Below are 18,888 nucleotides of genomic sequence, written 5' to 3'. Positions count from 1 at the left end.
CTCGTCCTTCATCCTGCGGGTTACTGGCCATGTCGCCGAGGCTCTCAGGCTTACAAAAGGAGGTGCTATCCCTATACAGAAGGTATGCAACGAACTGACTGCCATGTATATCTCGCACATTTTCATAGCCAACCATACAGAGCCCTTCGAATGGTCAGGACCAAGCCGCCGTCATCCCGCCCGAGGTTCAACCTGTTCGTGCGCTACACCTTCCACCAGAACGCAAAGTCGGTGACACCCCGAGATGTAAACACCATCGAGCACCTCATGCGTCGCGGGCGACGGCAGCTCGAAACGTACGAGGACCCGGGCGTCACCGACTGCTGGGTATCGCAGGAGATGCAGCAGTGGGACAAGAGCGGGCGTTCCACAGTTCCTCGCTAGGCTTTCTGCTGTCCAGGACGGGAGATCTATCGTCCTCCGGAGCACGCATACACACGTTGGCCGGAAGGCCATGACTCGCGTTCGACGTTGCTGTAACCAAACCTGTGCTTGCACTACAAGGGGCTGTGGGCACCCGCCTTCCTGGCCAATACGACGTGCCTTTGCCCACTTCCTTTGCCGCGATATCGACTCTTCGCTGTGCTTTAGCAGCAATGACTCGAGAGCTATGCCTGTTGGCTCGCATACTTCAACCCTTTCAAATCCCTCACCAGCGGTTACCACCGACCGCGTCACTTCCCTGATCCACAGTTATGGGTGGCAAAGCCTTCTCCCAGAGTCATCCTGAATTGCTATTCCCCAGAATACTCCCGGTGCACTACCAAGCCCTTCTCGCCTCCCTCCGGCCCCGTCTCGCGCGCATCTACAAGCTCGTCGGGACACCAGCCGAAGCCCCCGAGAAACCTGATCACGGCGACGTCGACTTCCTCGTCGCTGGCCCCATCAATGCCTCCACGCCCCCGACCCCGGAAGACGTGCGCGACCTGCTCGGCGCCGCACATTACCTCCCCATGCCAGAGAACCGGACCTCCAACTACGCCCTGCGCGCCGACTGGACCGCCGAGCGCGACGCGTTCTGCCAGGTCGACGTCCACGTCTGCGCGGACGAAGACGAGTTCCGGCGCATCCTCTTCTTCCATTCCTACGGCGATCTGGGTATGATCCTCGGCATCATCGCGCGCACCGTCGGCCTCGCCATGGGCACGTCCGGTCTCAAGGTTCGTGTCCTCCTTTCTCCCTTTCGTGACAATGCGCGTGACTAACTAACCCGTGGTCTCAGGCAAGCAACGCCGAAGCGCCTGCCACGCACCCGCGCTCCTTCCCGCTCTCGACGTCCTTCGACGCCATACTCCCCTTCTTCGGTCTCTCCCTCGACCGCTGGCGCGCCGGCTTCGCGACGCAGCGGGACGTGTTCGCCTGGATCGCCTCCTCCCGCTTCTTCGACCCGCGGCGCGTGCCGGACCCCGCCCACCGGCAAAAGGTGAAGCGCGAGCGCGCGATGTTCTACGCCTTCCAGGAGTGGGCGAAGCAACTTCGGGACAGCGGCGCATGGGTTGGCCGCCCGCCCCTGCCGGATGCGCAAGCCGTCGTGGAGGAAGCCCTCGACCGCTTTGGACGGCGCGAGGCTTACTACGCCGTCGTGCGCGATAACGAACGCCGGGCCAGGCTCAAGCAGACGTTCACAGGACACGTCACGGCGGACGTCCTCGGCATGGACGTCGCGCGCGACTGGAGGGAGGTCAAGCAGGTCATGGACGCGGTCAGGCAAGACATCGGGGAGGACGTATTGGCGACGATGGAGCAAAACGAGGTACGACAGGCGATCATCGCGGCCAGAGCGCGCATGGATTCTATTAGGAGATAGTTTTTCTACCGGTCCAGTACACTGTGAGAATTATTACACGCTAGGCTGCAGCGCCGTCGATGGTAAGCGTAGGACGCCGCTATGCAGGCTAGCACGGGCGTGTTGATATCGTAAGTAGTGTCCGTGCAGGGGCGTGAGTGGTCAGCGGTCACAAATGACGTGGGTTTTCGTATACAAAGATACGTGCGCGATCGAACGAAGGCAAAACGAAAGTGCAAATATAGCGCAAAGGACCACGAGTGTTCGAGCATTGTGCAGAGACGACGGGGAGGGAGGGCCCGGAGTTCACGCTCGAGTCTTGCGCTTCCTGCCCCGCACCTTATACTCGTCGTCCTCGCCGTCACTGTAATTCTGGTGTTCGGCGTCGGGGCCGTGCAGGGTCTGTCGCTTCGCTTGCTCGATCTTGCGCAGATCTCGAAGGCAGAGCGCCAGCGTCCTCATAAACTCGTTCTGCGTGACAGTCAGATCCGGCAGCTCCGTCAAATCAGCCAGCGCGACTCGCCTTCTGCATGCGGGGCTTGAATCCCGCCTCCTTCTCCAGCCGTTTTCGTTTCTCGTTGTACTAAAAAAAACACCGTCAGCATGCGTCACTAACCCCCTGCAAATCACTCGGACGCCCTCACCTTCTTCTGCTCCTCCTTTTGCAGGAGCGTCAAGTGCTTGACCCACTTCTGCAAGTGATCCTCCATCTTCCTGCTCTTCTTCGCCAGCGTCGTCCGCAGGTCCACGAAATCGTCCACCTCGAAACCGTCCAGCGTCTCGTCGTCCGACCCCGGCTCGGCGTACGACTTGATCGACGCTGCCGCGGACCGGCGCGGGCGCTTGCGCGCACTGCTACGACGGGGGGAGGAGACCGGGCTGCCGCTGGCCGCTGCGGCCGCCTCCGTGCCCGACTCGGCCTTGACCGTGGTTTGTTCCCGGGACGACGAGCCCCCGCCGTCCTCCGCGCGGAGGTAGTCCTCCTCGGAGAAAAAGAACTCGGCGCCGCGCTCGATTTGCACGAACAGTAGCGGATTCTGCGCAGACGCGGGTGTAAGCGTCACGGCGCAGAGAGTAGAAAAAAAGTAGAGAAAGAACAAAACAAGAAAGGCACGGGCTACGTACTACTTGCCGCCCCAGTCGGGCGAGGACCTTGAAGTGCTTGAGGGTGACGGGGAGCGCGTTGAGCCCAGGCGTGGTCGATGTGCCGATGTAGTGCTGCAACAACTGTGCATACCGTCAGCCAACGCTCGAACCCGTAGAAGGAAGCAGCGCGCTTACCGTCACGTTATTATTGACGATCGCATGCGTTAAAAAGGTCGCGACAACCGCACTTCGCATGTGGTACTGCTGCGTGACCCATTTGCCAACTTGGGTAGCGTCTGAACAGGAGCGCATATATTGATTACTTGTCCGGGCATACATGCATGCGAGGAAGGACATACCTGGAGGGTACCGCAGCTTGTTGTGTATATCCCCAAAGCTGTACTCCCAGAAGTACCGCCGTCGGCGCGACCGTTGGGGCTGGGCCTCGTCGGCGCGTATCATCACCGACAGCGTGTCCTGGCTGATCGTACCCTATCACGCGCACAAGCCCCTCGTCAACATCCGACCGAAACAGCGAAAACAACGTTGGCAGACGCACCAGATCATCCTCCCCGGCCGCGTCCTCCGGCTCCGGCTCGTTCCCGCCATCGAGGTACGCCGTGGCGAGGTTATCGACCTCGAGTATGCTCGCCGCGGCGCGCAGGGTCTCTTCCGAGGTCGACGGCGGCGCGCCCTCGCCCCCAAACATCCGTGGGGCGATGTAATCGCGGCAAAGGGGGGCGCGATATGCGCGGCACGCAGCCAAATCGTCGGTCGATGGGAGCTCTTCGACAGACAGTTGATACCGCTCGACGGCGGCCGACGCAAGTGCAGTGGAGAGGAACGGATACTGGTCTACGAGCCTCTTGAGCATCTTACCCTGTGCAGCGATGATATAAAAATATCAGCGATCGCGTTCTCAGCTTGCCACCTGGAGGACTCGCCTTGCTCCCTATCTCGAGGCACCTGATCGCGACCTCCTCCACAAGCTCGTCCATGTCTTCCTTCTTCCAATCAAGCAGCTGCTTGCCGAACTGAACGATGGCGGTGTACTTCTCCACGAACGGGCTGCACAGCACGTCGACGATGTCCTTCCGCGTGATCGGGAGCAGCCCGAGCTGCTCGAGCTTGAACTTGAAGTTGGCCGTGCCGACGTTCATGGTGTACGTGTCCGATAGGAAGACGGTGAGGAGTATCACCTGGCGCACGGTCGGGTCCGTCGAAGGGAAGTCGGCGTAGAGCGCGCGGATCACGGTGTGGATCACGGGCGAGGTGATCGATCGCGTGTTCAGGAAGAGCTTGAGCAGGTCTTCGACGAGGCCGGAGAGCTCGAAGCGGAGATCGCCCGACTTGTCGAGCTGTTTGAGCGCCTTATACGCGTGCTCGTTCACCGGCGCCTCCATGCAGACCTCGGCAGCCACGGTGCGGCTCAAAAACATGCTATCGGCCGTCGCTACACGTGAGCGCATATATGAGGTAGTATTGGCGTTGAAAGCTCACCACGGATCGAGCTTGCACAGGTCACGGACGTGGCCAGCTATATCATCTGCAAAGTTGCCGCTGGACTGCGGCGTCTCGACCCGCTTCTCGAACATCTTGCGGAATACGAAATCGCGATACTGTTGATTTTTTCGTTTTTTTTCCGGCCCATCATGAGTTCACCTACGATCGCAATGAGGTGAACACGAACGTACCTTGCTATCCAGCCGGAACCCGTTGGCCCGTGCTAAGGGCAGAAGGTTCGGCTCGATCGAGAGCGCGAGAGGGAACTGCGACATGAGCGGGTCCTGTCACGAACCGGGTTAGCCAAACAGGTCGACGGTCCGACATCAATACCAGTTTGCGGTACCTTATGCGCAAAGGGGATGAACTGCGAAAGGGGTTTCGCCGCCGTTAACTCGAATGCCAAGTAAAGATGGACGAGCAGCCAACGAACCTTGTACTTCTCCAAGATATCCCTAATATCTTCCGCCGCCACGCTCCTCGATTCGGGTGTGAACCTATGACATGCGCATGAGTCCTCACGTGAGATCCGGGGAGTAAGGCCATGGGAAAGAAGAGGGGATACAGGGACAAAAACAGGGGGAAGAGGGGGGAAGTGCCACGCACCGGCTCTCTTTGATGAAGTTGATAAAGATATTGCCGTCGTGCTCGTGAGGCTTCTGGACGGGGATGTCGCCGTATAGACGGGCGGCGACGACGTTGAGGTGCGCCCAGTGCGGGAAGGGCATGGTGCGGACCCAATTGGACTTGATGAAGGACACGGCGGTGCGGTAATAGTGGTGCGTGGCGAGCTGGATCATGTACCGAGACAGGAGCGCGCCGCTCGAGAGCATAACCTAAATGAAGACGACGGCGTGCATGAGCTTTCCGGGCGTGGAATGTTCAGGGGTGTGTGGCGTGAGGCGGTGTGGCTATATGCGCCGCAAAGGAGGGGGGGAGGGCGAGGATGGGAAGAGAAAGAGCGGGAGACGCACATCAATCACGGCCGGGGTGAGGATCCTCCCGCGGCTGAAGGCGTAATAGAAGGCCTGGATGCGTCCGTAGCGCGAGAGGAAGTAGGACGCTCGGATCCAGGGGTCTTGCGAAAAGGTGAGGTAGCGCCGCGAGCAGGCGATGAGCGGCGTCGGGTCGTCGAGCTCGAAGAAGACGAGCTGCAAGATCTCATCTGGAAAGGCCGCGTCAGTCGTCGCCGCGTGCGGGGATACGATGAGCGCTGCGTGGGGCGACGTACTGCAGAGCCGATCCATGGCGGCGGTCGCAGATGATCGTTCAAGTCGACGAGAGAACTGAGATGTGCGCGCGGGTCGTCGTCGGGGGAGGCGGGATGGCGGGCAGGCGGGGGCGGGGACGGCGGGAGAGAGAGGCGGGTGGGAGGGGGCTGGAAGAGTTGCTACGCCCCGTTTTGACCGCAGTGACAGGCCAGGAGGGAACACCGGCGTCGGACTCGGAGGCGTTTCTTTCAGACGCTCGCCAGAGACCCACGCAGGCCACTGCCGTCACGTGCCATGGCCCCCGCGCCTTGGGTCTCCGGGGGCGCAACGGCCGCGGTCAGATCTCCGATCGAGATCTTCCGCCGGTCCCTTGGGTGACGGACTTCTTTCGGTGTTCAGTATCGCTCCTCCGAACCTCGACCTCTTCACGAAATCTACTCTGGCGTCCTGGTGTGCTCGGCCCTATGCGTACGATAGCTGAAGTGGAGGATACTCGGTGTGACGCGCGGCGGGCTAAGTATATCGGCCCACATGCCTTCCGATGGCGCCGTGGCGATCGCCGTGATCTACGTAGGTTGCAACTGAGGGTGGCTTGCCTCTGTGGCCTGAGGTCGAAGCCTCCCCACCGTCGCGCTAGGATGGGCCTCTCGGGCTTGCCAGATGCGCTCGATGCTCTTACTCCTTCTGCGTGCCTCGTCGGATGATCCGCCGCCGTCATGTTAAGTTGCATACTCACGGCATCATGCAGATGGCCCTGCTGGCGCAGCCAACAGCACGCCCTGGGATTATCAGACGAATCGAAATACGCGTTACTCGTACGCACGCTACAACACACTCGGCTGTATACAAGCGGCGGGCAACTCGGTCTTACATCGGAGCCCGTAGCCTTCGTCGTCGCACTCGGACGCGTATCTAGCACTATGACGATGCCCAACGTTAACGGAAGTCGCCCCCCTCGGATCCACGGAGATGATCCACTGAACCTTTCTCGACACGTACGCCATCGGCCAGGCCCATTTACGCTACGAGCACTCAGGCTGCCATATGCGAGCTGGACGACGACGTCAAATAACGTGGTGTGGGTGAGACATGACCCATCTATGTATGTAAAGGGGGACCGCCGAAACTCCCGGTGATTGCTACCTCCCCCACTCTTCGTTCACGCTGATCAACTGGAACGACAAACGCCGAGTGCCGAGTGCCGCTCTCATTCGCCGTCGATGGGGCGCTCGCGATGAGCCATGCCATCGTCTTCCTCGCCGTCTTGTCTGCGCCAGGGGCCCGGACGAAATTAAACTTTTGACGACAAACTCCCGAAAAGGGCAGCGACACCGCCACTTATGTAAGAAGCAAGGAACATCTTTTCCATATCGGGACGACGCGGTCTGGTGAGCTTTGCAGACTGGCAATGGCATTGGACTCTGGAGAGGTTAAAGAGCGCGACGGCTTCGAATCGACTGAGGACTGCTTGCAAGAACCCGACGCTGGCTATGGCGCGAGGAGCGATGCGGATGTATCTATTGAACTCACGAATGCATGCACGAGCATTGGCCCCGCTACCTATGTAGATACGTGATTCGGCTCGATATAACTGCGATGTGCTGTGTATTCTCCAGCAGCACTTGTACAAATTTCTCCGCCTGAGGACACTAAAGCGGCGTGAATGGGAGGGTGATACCTCGCGGGAGAACACTCCTCGGGTGGGAGTGCAGGGATGCCACGAGTGAAAAATGACCTCAGCTGCGCAGCTACATTCTCCCATATACAACACCACACACTTTGGGCAACCTATGTACCCTACCACCGCACGATCTCGTCTATCCCGTCTTCAAGATTCCACCCCTCCTCGAAGTCGAGCCCTGACGCGTCCAGGCGGCACTTGGAGAAAGCCGCCGATATGAGCACAGCCACTGCGGTGCTGACATCATTCTGGGCGCCGTATAACCAACCGCTGCCCCCGGTCGCCCCGACAGCTAGCAGCACTACCCAGTCTCTTCCCCGCTCGTCGCGCACGTTCACCTCTGCACGCACTTACACGACCCGAGATACGAGATACGAGATACGATGGCGCCCAAATCGCCCGAGCAAGAGGCGGAGGTGTTGAAGCAGTTTCGCGAAGAGTGCATCCGCGACGGCGTCATACCCGAGGAGAGCGAGATGAACGACGACTTCGTGTTGACGTGCGTGTTTCTCCAACGATGTTTTTTTTTTGGTTGCATGATTTCGCCGACCGACGAGATAGTCGATTTCTGCGCGCGCGGCAATATAACATCCCCAAAGCCAAAGCCATGCTCAAGAACTGCCGCGAATGGCGTCAAACCGTGGGCGGCAAGGGCATCGACGACCTCTACCGCCGCATGGACCCCTTCGACGTACGTCCGCACCCTTACTGCCGCTCCCGCGAACCACGATCCCGACCCCGTTTTCCTTTGCCCTTTATCACGGGCAACAAACAGTACCCCGAACGCGCAGACGTGTTCAAACACTGGCCGCTCTGGTTCCACAAAGTCGACAAGAAAGGCCGGCCCGTGAACGTGCATCGGTTCGGCGGCGTGAACGTCTCGGAGCTCTACAAGGCCGTCTCGCCCGACCGCCTCCTCGACTCGCTCTACGTCAACTGCGAATCGCTCACGCGCGAGATCCTTCCCGCGTGCTCCAACCTCGCGCAGCGCCAGATCGGCACCGTCCTCGTCATCGTCGACTTGAAGGGCTTCAGCATCGGCCAATTCTGGCAAATACGCGACCTCGCCCAGAAATCGTTCCAGATATCGCAGGACTACTACCCCGAAACGTAAGAACCGCCCCGCCCTCCGTTCCTTCCTTATCAGACGATTACCTCCTCATCACGCGCAGTATGGGCCAAGTCAAGATCATCAACGCGCCCTCCTCCTTCACCGCCATGTGGGCCGTCATGAAGCCCTGGCTCGCGAAGGAGACGGTGGACAAGATCGACGTGCTCGGCTCGGACTACCAGCGCGAGCTGCTCGCCGTCGTCGACGCCGACAACCTCCCCGCCTCCCTCGGCGGCAACTGCACGTGCGACGACTGCGGCGGCTGCGCGTTCAGCAGCGCCGGGCCGTGGATGGCGGGACGGAAGGAGAGGCGCGAGAAGTGGTTGAAGGGGGAGAGGGCGAGCATCGCGCTGGGGATGGACGAGCGGCCGGCGGATGTGGAGGGGAAGGAGCTCGTGATCGAGAAGGCGAAGGAGGCGAACGACGATGCACAGGCGCAGCCGAATGGTGACGCGCATGCGCTCCAGGCGGGAGGCGGCGTCACGCCCGGGAAGGAGGACGAGCCGGAGTTTGTAGAGATCAATAAGGAGGACGTGCCAGCAGACGCGTCGCCCAAGGAAACGCGGGCCCAGCAAGGTGCTGCCGCGTCGTCACAAGAGTCCACGCAGCCCGAGGGGCCAGAAGGCGCGGAGACTAAACCCCAGGCAGACGAGGACGAGTCTCCCGCAGAAGCCGCCGCGCGTCGCGCCGCCCTCGGCCTCGCCGCACCCGTCCAGGGCCAGGATGAGCACGCAGACCCCGAAAGCAGCAAGCCCGGAACTCCCGCCGAAGTCTCTGGGAAGGTCTACAAGGCCTCTGCCGCCGCCGACTTCCGCGAGGCCGTCGTCGGCGATGACGTATCGCCCTCTGAGGCGCCAGGTATACCTTCGCAGGACGCGTCGGGCGAGCCTACGACATCGGCGAACGGCGTCCTCCCGCCCGGCCTCGAACCCTCCGCGCCGTCGTCTGCCACGCAACCGCATGTCGTCACCGCCCCGCCGGCCACGAAGCAGGCGATCGCTGGCGACCGCGAGCGCTCGCCCAGCCCGAGCGCGCTGGACACCACCGCGACGAACATGGCGCCCCCGGCGAAGGACTCCGACGCTGCATCCAAGCGGAGCGCCAAGGGGTCGGTCGCCTCCCGCGCGAGCAGGAAGACGAAGAGCCGGATATCAACCTTCGTCTCGCGCATCATGCACCCGCGCCATGCGCAGGGTATGCCGAGTTAGTTGACCCTCAATGGCGCAAATTGCCTCGCGTCAGCGCCTCGATACACGTCCATTTTTGGTAGAGAAAGGAAAGGAAGGTCATAAAACGCAGCATCGTCTTGGAATGTATCAATAGCCACGGGTTAATAATGCAATACCCTAATGTACACCAGTCCGTCCCTAGCGCCGCCGTCGTTACCGAGTACCGTTCAGAAGGTGGGGATGAAATCTTGTATCCTGTCCCGCGCGTTCTGGGCTATGCACTCGGCGATCCAGGTGATGCTCCGGATCTCCTGCTCCTTGAGTTTGACGTACGCGTAGAAGACGGCGTGCTGGAACTGCTGCAGGAACGCCTTCTTGTTGAGCTCGACCTCGGTCGCGAAGAACCGGTCCTCGAGCTGCGCCGCGAGCGCCGACGCGTCCGCGTCCCCGTTCGCCTGCCCCGGGCCGCCGGTGGCGTCGAACAGCGCGCGGTACTCCTGCACGCCCTCGCACGCCTGGCGGACCTGGTCGAGCTCGTCCGCCTTCGCGAGCGCGTTGTTGCCCGCGGGGAAGAGCCGGCCGATCGTGGGGAAGAGGCGCGCGCGCTGCTCCTTGCTGAGCTCGGTTCCGAACGAGTTGACGGTGATGTTGATCGAGCGCCGGTCGGCCTCGAACGCGAGGATGGCGTGCATCGCGTCCGCGGTCGGCCCTCCGAGTGAGGACGCGAAGGCGTCAAAGTCCTCGAGGTAGGCCTTGTAGAGCGTGTTGCGGATGATCTCGATGTTGAGGTCGTCGAGGTCGGCGGCGGAGAGGCATTCACGGAAATACGGAGCTATGGGGATAATAAAACGTGAGTTGTAAGTTGTTGTGCGCATAAGAGGGACCACGGACCGAGCGGGGTTTCGACGAGGACGGTGTGGTAAAGCTCTTCTACGTTCGTCGCGACGCAAAGGGCGGGCATGGTATCGAACACGCCGAGTGGGTGACACCGCTCCAAAAGCTCATGCGTGTCCCGCTCGTGTAGGGTGCCGGTGATGAGCAGTATGACATTGTCGATCATATACCCGTACCTAAAGGCCGAATGGATAGGTTCAGCGTCCGACAGTAGTACATAGTATTCCTCGGCAACGTACGTGATATAGTCAAGGAATTTGCTCAGCGGTTCCACCGAATTGCTCCGCAAGTAGTTGAACTGGTCGACGAGGACTTGCGTCGCCTTGTCGGCGATGGTCGACGTTGAGATGGGTGAGGGCTCGTTCGCGAGGAAGTTGCCGTAGTCCGTCGCGGACAATTGCATGCGAAAGTCTGTGAACGCGTGCTCAGCACCTAGCTACACATACATGTAATTGTTTACACGCACCATCGAGCGTCTCGCATTGGGTTAGGTTGGCATACTGCGGCTGCGTGAGGAGGCCGGCCTTGTAGCCGCGAACAATTCCCTCGAGGAAACCTGCGGACGACTGGCGAGCAAGCATTCAGTTGGCGCATATCCTCTCGTCAAGTCAACAGTTGGCGCACGTTGAAGAACAAGCCCTCCATGAATTATTTGGCAGAGGACGTCGAAGTGAGTGCCAGACCAGCGGTGGCGCTGCGCCCGGAAGCGGAGCACGGCTTGCTCGAGTCTTCCTCCTCCCGCCATGCTCCCTGCCGCAGCTCGCGTTGCCCGACGGCCACAGGGGCTCCTCAGGACAGCAACCGGAGGGCGCACATTTGCATCGCACGTCCCTTCCGTCTCCACCCAAACTTCCAGTGTGCCCGGCCGCCGCGCCGCACCGAACAGCGACGGCTCCGCGCCGGTCGGTGCGAAGGAAGGCGCGCTGCGCCCTCACCTGGGGATTCAGGTCAACCCCGACCACGGGCTATACGCGTTCTTTCGCAAGCGACATGATTCATCGACGGGCGCGGTTGTGTATGACACCATCGAGGGCAACGCGGTGGACGTGGCCATCACTGGTAAGGCTTCCGACGTTTGCTGCGACGTACCTTCGGCGACGGATTTCTAATGTGGACCGTAGGCAGGTCGTGGACCGCAAAGGAGCTCCGCCTAAAGAGCTTTCAAGACCTCCATACGCTGTGGTACATCTTACTCCGGGAGCGCAATCTTCTCGCAACCCAGAAGGAGGAATGCAGACGGCTCCGCATCGACCCTAGTTCCATCAACGTCTCCGCAAAGGCCGCTCTGGTTCGTGCATCGATGCTCGCTCTCACTGTTATATCATACTTATGGTGATTCGATTGCACAGTGCCGCAAATCCATGGCCCGCATAAAATATGTTCTCAACGAGCGGCGCCTCGCCTATCTTACCGCCGACAAGATGCAGAGGGCAGAGGAGAAAAAGCCCGCCGAGGAGGCTAGACAGGCCTCTGCGCGAGAATTACACCGTCGCCAGCGCGAAAGCGCGCGAGCATCCCGGCAAAAGTACCTCGTCACCTTATTGGAGCAGAAACAGGCCGAGGAGGCGCGCAAGGCCGCCGGCACTAAGGCATCTGCCGGTGAAAAGGCCAGCGTCGCCGTAGAGGGCCAGGCGAAAGAGACGGCGGAGGCCGCAGAGCCTGAAGTGGCCCTGTCTCAGGCAGACAGAGAAGCGCTGGAACTGCTCGCGAAACGCAAGCAGGCGAGGGAGGAGAAGGAGGCTAGGGAGGCCGCAAAAGCCAAGGCCGCGAAGGAGCAGGAGGAGCTTGAGCGCGTGCAGAGGCAGCCAGCTGGGCTGGCCAGCGCAGGATTATTCGGCGATGCGGACAAGCCTGGCAAGTCGAGCTAAGACTCTCGCTCGGTGGATCATCTCGAGGTGCATGGTTCAGAGAGGGGATCTGCATAACCTATATATAATGAATAATGCTAGATGTTCAACCACACAACGTCGTCGAATTGAGGCATACATAGGAGATATCTTGCATCACCGTTTCCTAGGTATCCCGGAGACCTTCTTTCCCTTCCACGTCCCAGCTGTCGGAGGTGCCGCGGTAGGCCTGGCTGTCTGTACGCGCTCCTGCGCGCGCTCTGTCGTCGTGCGCGCGAACCCGCCCTCCAAGTCCAGCACAATCGGCCCATCCTGCCTCTGAACTTCCCGCTGCACCTGCTGAAACCGCATCGCCCACCAGCCCCTCTCCTCCCGCTCGAGGTCGCGGGCCTCGCCCCCGCGCCCGGCCAAGATCTCGTCCATCTGCAGCGACGGACTCTTTGGCACTGGCAGCCCAGCGGCGAGCAGCGATACGACGGACAACTTCGTGTCCGCCTCGACGTCAACGCTCGGCCCATGTGCGAGGTACTTGCCCGAATGCGAGGGAAAAGAGAGCGAGCGGACCGTGTAGCGCGCCGAAGACTGGAGGCTGTCCAGCCACTGTTTGCTCGAGGGCTCGGTCGAGACGTCGAGGCGGAGTTGTACAATCGAGGATCCGTCGCCGAGAGATCCCGTCGCGAAATCGTCGGGTTGAACGAGCAGGACATCCAAATCGATCACTGTGGTGCAATCCATCAGCTATCAGTCCAAGCTACCTCAAGTTCCACTCACAACGACGATCTTCCTGCGACTGCTCCGCGCTCAATATTCGACTGATGCCCACCGCGTGGTGCAGATGCCACTTCTCCGAATCAGAGGCATCTCCAGCAGGCACCGCGATGACCAGCAGATCCATGAAGACCAACAAATGGACCGCTTCCTTCGACGAATCCGCGGCGGAGTCATATCTCGGCTCCATTCGCCGGGTCGCAAGAATGTTCTCCGCTGCTTTCCAGCGATCGGAGTATGAAGACGAGAACGCTGAGTGCGCATGCGAATCGTATGATTCGAAGGAGCTCGACGCCTTCGGCCCATCAGCCAGCAGCCTCGCCGTTCCGCGAGCCAACAACCGACGTTCGCGGCGCGCGAGCTGTACCGCCGGCGGCAAATCGAGGATACGACGCGACGCATCTTTGATCTCTTCGTACTCTCGCTCTCGGCGCATCACCTCTAGCATGACGTGAATAATCATTTCGGTGGCATGCAGGACGGAAAGTGTCGACAAGCGATCTGGATGCTCCCGCGGGGTAAACTCTAGGAGTTGCTGAGCCGCAGCAGTTTTGTGAGTGAGACGCCCGCCATATAAGCAGCAACATGGGCTTACTCGGAAAAGTTGCGGGTACTCCATCAGCCTTTCAGCCGGTTGGATTAGAGCGTCCTCCAAGCTCCATCTATCGCCACCATCGGAGTCCTCTTGCATGCGCACGAACTCGCCGAAATGGCTTTGGGAGCTGCGCCTGAGCGTTCGGATGGTCTCTACTGCATGCTGAACTTTCACGATATAGGCTTGGTACACTTCCAATTCCGGGATGAACGGCACCCAATGCTCCGCGAATCGCTCGACGGCTGTACCTTGCCTGGTCTGCAGCCCTCTGAGTCGATCCCAGAGGTTAAAATGCACATTGGCGATGTCGTCTAGCCAATCGAAAAGACGACCGAGCTCGTCGGGCACACCTTCGATCCACTCGTTGACGTCCTGCCGGCGAAGAGGCTGTATAAAGGTACGTATGATGAAACGTAGACGCTTGACGAATGCGTGCTCGGTTTCGCGGACGTGGCGTATGTGCGATTGCCGTCTAGCTTCGATATCCTCGTGCCTGTTGTTTGATACAGCTTGCGCGTCAGAGAACGCGGGTCGGCGAACGTCTGCACGATCGGCAGGAGCAGGCGACGTGGCCATCTCGCGTGTCCCAACCATTGTGGATACACCAACACCGGCAGCTGGTGGACTCGGTTCCTTTCTGCGTAAAGGAATGGCAGGGCCTCGAGTGTTCTGTAGGTATGACGCTCGTCAACCACCAAATGCATCGGGCCTATACTGCTCACATACCCATTCCTCACGTCGGTCACGACCGTCAGAAAATTCGTCATGGTAAGAGGATGCCGTTTTGGACCTCTGGTGTGAGGTGCCCCTACCCCCTCGCGACGGAGCAGGGTGCTCCTCGTTCCGTGCCTGTACCCGCTTAAGAAGGGCCTCGGCACCCATACTCAAGGCTTGTTGGATGTCGTCCAGCCTTCCTGTCTCATAACCGCTGTACACAGAAGACCGAGTGCTCTGCGCTTGAGCCTCGATATAGCCGCCACCCTCGCCGACGAGCGATTCCGAGGCTTGCAACAGTGACCTATCGGTTGCTTCGTCTCTATTCTCTTGCTGGGCGGCTGTATTCGTCTGAGGCGAGGGGAAGTGCTCCTCACTGCCCACTGAATATTCGCTAATAGATGATCTCCGAGAACTGGTCGGTGGTGCATCTGAGGCGTTAGATTGTGTTCTGCAGGCACGTGTGTAGTCGCTTTGAACATCACCCAGGGTGAGCGGTACAGCTGGCGTCGGAGGGTTGTCTGATTTTGTGCGAGGAGGCATTACCGGTGTCGATGCCATTCGCATGTGATTCGGGCGGCTTGCCTGGCTGTGAGACGCTGGCCTCGCGCTGATCCTCGTATTGTCCTCTTGGAGTCTCGTGTATCGACGAAAATCCTCCCGTGCCGAGTGCTGCAGATAGTCACTATTGTCCTTCTCGCCGGAAGTGGGAGAGAACGACGATTGGTAGCTCTCTTGGGCTTGCTCCGCATTGTAATCCACCGTTGGGGGAACTTCTCGCTTAGCGGATTCCAGAGAATCGCTGACAGCGAGGCCCACGGCATCTTTGGTTTCTGTATGTGCGTCGCCGCCGTGTCGCCCTTGGTTGACAGGCGATATAGAGGGCGGATCAAGCTGCAGGCAATCGACCAGGTCAACCAGAGTCTCCCTTCTCCTCCGTCTTGCTTCGCTTTCACAGTCGCGATCGTTTTTATGAGGCTCAAGGTGATGATCCCTGTACCTGCGTGCCTGAGGTTCAGGTGGACGGCCATGATATCTGTCTTCCTGCTCTACGTGACGGTCGTCCGTAGGGTGGTGCTGCGTGTTGACCTCTGTAGGGTGCTCTTGATCCATGGACCACAGACTATCATGGTCGTATATGCTTGCTCCCTCGCTCTCCTGAGTGTCCTCGTCCGTCCAGTATTGTTCTTCTCCCCTGGATCTACCTTGAGTCCTTCCAAGAGGTACCCTCAAACCCAGGCCAGTCGGCGTTTTCTGTACCTTCGTCGGCGTGCGATCTGTGATTCGAGGCAGCCTCGACGCCGCATAACGGTTACTCCTCGTGGAATCCTCCTCGCTCTCCGACGAAGACGGGTATATCTGCGCGTTGGTGACAAATAGATTGCGACGCTGGTTTCTGTCGAGCTCCGCTTCGTACTCTGCCGAGGAGGAATAATCGCCACTGTTGTCCTGCAATCGTATCTGGGACTGATGGGCAGTGGTCTTTACGGACGGCGACGCGAAAGCGCTCGAGGACGGTTGTGGAGTGAGAGGTGACGCGACAGCTGACCGTCCTAGTCTAATCCGTGATGATGATTCTGCACCTGCCACCGAGCGACTGCGAGGTCGCTGGCTCCCTTCCTTGACATCAAGGTCAGCCCTGGCGGCCATCATGAGGAATGACGTGCCCTCACCTTTGATTTTGCGGAGGGTATGCGCGATCGCTCTTGTTCGGGAGGTCGTACGGAGCGAGTCCGCGGGCTGAGGGCTACGGTAGTTGTCCGCTTCAGGGATGTGACAGGAGATGAGATCCCATCCGGGGCTCGGGATGGCGTGGGACGCTCGGGAAGCCGCAGAGCTGACTTCGGGGTCGATGGCGATCTCTCTGCTTGGATAGACGGCGAAGGCCGTTGGGGGCTGAATCTAGGATCGTGTGAAGTTGTCGGGGTGGTAAGCCGCTGTGCGTCGGTGTAGCGCGTAGGATCGTATGACGGCAAAGATGGGCCCATGTTACGTCCGCTCTGGGTACCGGAATCCTGCCGCGACGGAGGTATGTGCGGAGAACCGTGACCGTGCGGTGCGGCGCGAGGGATACTTGACTGGGTCATGCGACCAATCGTGTCGTTGAGAGAGGGTAGGAGGTTCGTCTCCAATAGATCCACCTTGCTCTTGCGCTTATCGGCCCTGCTAGGCGTTCCGGTGTCGAAACTCTGCTGCGAATTAATCGATAACGCGTCATCTGCAGCCCTAGCCCAGGGACGAGGCGACCGGGATGGTTGATCTTCGTAAGCCTGAGGTGAACGTATTTCAGTCCGAGGGCTAGCCGCGGGAGAGTGCAGGAGCGAGTCTAAGGCGCGGAGGCCCGCGTCGGAGAATCCTTTGGCAAGAGGATACTGCACTGAGGCGGCGGCGGCATAATACGACGGAGGATGAAACGCGGGCTTATTCGACGCGTTCGAGAACGGGGATGGGGGTGGCGCAGGAGAACGGGATTTGCTTCGGCTGATGTTGGGGCTTCGAAAGGATGACATGGAGCATACAGGATGCAGCAAGGCGGCGAAAGAACCGTCGCAGAATACGAAGTAGTCGTTCTGGAAGCAATGCTGGCAACAAGAGCACAAATCGGGCGAACCAACACCTTGGACATCCTCTGTCAACCATAACGCCTGTCAGAATCCTCTTTCCAAATGTGTCCAAATCGACTCGCACCGGTGCTTCCGTCATATGCGCTCCTACTCGTACAAAGTCACCGTGTATTACCCGCAGATGATACCCAACATCGGCCTAGAACGTTAGAGGCCTTCGGGGAGCAGTGCCTACGCATGTACTGCGAGTTCATGGCACAAGACGACCAGGCCATGAGGTGCAAGAAGTCCGCGGGGCATAGACCGCGAGCGATTGTCAGCAAGGGTTATATCGTGCACAGTTCAGCAATTCAATGCCAGTGGCTTGCTGCGCTGGTTTGCAAACAGCGGCAGGGAGTTTCTCAAGTGTGGTGATGGATTGACATAGATATTGCTGGCATTGAAAAGTCACATGAAGCACTGCCAGTACCCGCCAGGTGTGTACGGGCTTCAGCCGCTCCCGTGGCGTTGTACAACTTGAAGTCCGATGGTGCTCCGGGTCTTGTTCCCTCTGCAGAACAGCTCGCTTCGATCTAGTGCTCGTGTGCTTGTGACAACAGCACGACGACGTGCGCAGTCGACATCCAGTGCCCAGATTTTCCCTCCGCCGTCCGAGCACAAAGTAGCGTTAGACGGACAGACTCTCTACGTTCCGAAAGAGCTCGCGGTCGCACTTGGCTGGAACGAAAGCCAAGGACGCGAAGGATTAAGGCTCACGCTTCACGGCTGGTCGCCTTCGTACTTCACCGTGACCCCTCACGGTTCAGACAGTGGTGCGCGTTATCTCATTGCCGGTCTTTCTTGCCGTCGTGCTGACTTATAGCGCTTAGAACGTCTTGCGAGCAACACGGTGGAGAGCAGTCAGAATCCGAACTTGCGTAAAGTGTTGGACTACTTGAAGGATCGATGATGCCTTGCGCAACAGTGCCGTCTTCGTAAATATTCGTACTTCATGATGGTCCATGTTTGGAATGAAGCTCCCAGGTTCAAACGCTCGCTGACGGTGTCCAGATCATACCTTGAGTGTTATTCAGGTACACGTAGGTTATGATCAGCTCATGAATGCTCGTTCATCTGGAAACCGCAGTTCTTTGATGATCATGACCGGTCCCTCGCTGAGTTGGACTGCATGTACGCCATTCAAGTCCAATTCACGTTCCGTCTTTTTCACCTTACGGCGACGGAAGACTCATCGACGTGTCTACTCATCTTCGACATACGATTTGCTAGGGAACTTGCAACGACAACGGAACCAACATGCACCAGCGCTTGCTCGATTGACAAATCGATTGCCAACAAAAGCGTACAAGGAGGGTCCGGTCCGTCAAAGTGATACACGATATGTACAACCCGTCACGACTGATTTACAATGCATGGCATGGAACGCAGCACCCGAAACCTGGATTGTCTCCGCAGTTGGTGGACTGCAATCGCACATCCGGAGACTGCAAACGACCAAGAGCGGAGACGACGAGTTCACGATTCGTTGAAGAACTATGCACACGCGACGCATGAGGATCAAGCGCTGCCCTTGAAGATGCGGAGAGCCCGCGCTTTCTTACCTCACGCGACGGGTTGCTTCACGGAATGGGGGCTACGAGGAACGCAGCGCACCCGGCCGAGCAGGTGCCGAGAGCGGCGTTGCACCCGAGAATAGCGGGAGGCGCCAGAGGGGCGGCGACGGTTCCGAAGGTGAAGCCGGCGGCGGCGTAACATGCCACCGCTACGATGTTGCACCCTGCATCGCGTAATCAGCGACTGTTTTCGACCGTCTAAGCGAAATGGGCACCGTACCTGTCTGGCATATGCCATAGGAGATGGGTCCGGCGCTCACGAGGGCAGCGCTAGCGGTGAGAAAGGATGCAATCGACAAAAGACGCATGTTGATATTGTGAATAGGCGGGGTGGTGAGTGGAGGGG

General features: G+C 59.3%; 6 protein-coding genes across 6 annotated transcripts; 2 read left to right on the top strand and 4 right to left on the bottom strand.

The window, feature by feature from the left end:
- Nucleotides 1-16: 16 nt before the first annotated feature.
- PUNSTDRAFT_97433 (uncharacterized protein) lies at nt 17-5,753 on the bottom strand. The gene is made up of 17 exons (XM_007380137.1): nt 5,607-5,753; nt 5,350-5,540; nt 4,982-5,211; nt 4,809-4,872; nt 4,722-4,742; nt 4,567-4,659; nt 4,373-4,491; nt 3,817-4,312; nt 3,432-3,752; nt 3,232-3,364; nt 3,068-3,168; nt 2,912-3,013; nt 2,431-2,823; nt 2,310-2,369; nt 1,223-2,257; nt 141-1,160; nt 17-82 (listed from the first exon to the last, which is right to left on the bottom strand). The coding sequence occupies exons 1-15, from the start codon at nt 5,620-5,622 to the stop codon at nt 2,093-2,095; spliced, it is 2,505 nt and encodes an 834-aa protein (XP_007380199.1). The 5' UTR covers nt 5,623-5,753; the 3' UTR covers nt 17-82; nt 141-1,160; nt 1,223-2,092.
- Nucleotides 5,754-7,784: 2,031 nt separating this feature from the next.
- Nucleotides 7,785-8,728, top strand: PUNSTDRAFT_60218 (CRAL/TRIO domain-containing protein; the record flags this gene model as incomplete). The annotated part of the gene is made up of 3 exons (XM_007380136.1): nt 7,785-7,958; nt 8,043-8,377; nt 8,440-8,728. Coding segments are annotated over 3 exons (798 nt in total), but the record flags the coding sequence as incomplete, so codon positions are not given.
- Nucleotides 8,729-9,774: 1,046 nt separating this feature from the next.
- On the bottom strand, nt 9,775-11,086 carry PUNSTDRAFT_130887 (ATPase V0 complex subunit D; the record flags this gene model as incomplete). Its single annotated transcript, XM_007380135.1, has 5 exons — nt 9,775-10,379; nt 10,439-10,617; nt 10,681-10,852; nt 10,908-11,007; nt 11,066-11,086. The coding sequence occupies 5 exons, from the start codon at nt 11,084-11,086 to the stop codon at nt 9,775-9,777; spliced, it is 1,077 nt and encodes a 358-aa protein (XP_007380197.1).
- A 98-nt stretch (nt 11,087-11,184) lies between these two features.
- Nucleotides 11,185-12,309, top strand: PUNSTDRAFT_130886 (MRP-L47-domain-containing protein; the record flags this gene model as incomplete). Its single annotated transcript, XM_007380134.1, has 3 exons — nt 11,185-11,500; nt 11,563-11,729; nt 11,791-12,309. 3 exons carry the CDS (start codon nt 11,185-11,187, stop codon nt 12,307-12,309), a joined length of 1,002 nt encoding a protein of 333 aa, XP_007380196.1.
- A 135-nt stretch (nt 12,310-12,444) lies between these two features.
- Nucleotides 12,445-16,875, bottom strand: PUNSTDRAFT_130885 (uncharacterized protein; the record flags this gene model as incomplete). Its single annotated transcript, XM_007380133.1, has 5 exons — nt 12,445-13,007; nt 13,060-13,591; nt 13,652-14,320; nt 14,378-15,985; nt 16,039-16,875. The coding sequence occupies 5 exons, from the start codon at nt 16,873-16,875 to the stop codon at nt 12,445-12,447; spliced, it is 4,209 nt and encodes a 1,402-aa protein (XP_007380195.1).
- Nucleotides 16,876-18,548: 1,673 nt separating this feature from the next.
- Nucleotides 18,549-18,838, bottom strand: PUNSTDRAFT_18994 (uncharacterized protein; the record flags this gene model as incomplete). The annotated part of the gene is made up of 2 exons (XM_007380132.2): nt 18,549-18,706; nt 18,763-18,838. Coding segments are annotated over 2 exons (234 nt in total), but the record flags the coding sequence as incomplete, so codon positions are not given.
- Nucleotides 18,839-18,888: the final 50 nt, after the last annotated feature.

Source organism: Punctularia strigosozonata, assembly GCF_000264995.1.
Source record: "Punctularia strigosozonata HHB-11173 SS5 unplaced genomic scaffold PUNSTscaffold_2, whole genome shotgun sequence".
Classification (NCBI taxonomy): domain Eukaryota; kingdom Fungi; phylum Basidiomycota; class Agaricomycetes; order Corticiales; family Punctulariaceae; genus Punctularia; species Punctularia strigosozonata.
This window is presented reverse-complemented; position numbering and strand designations above follow the sequence as displayed.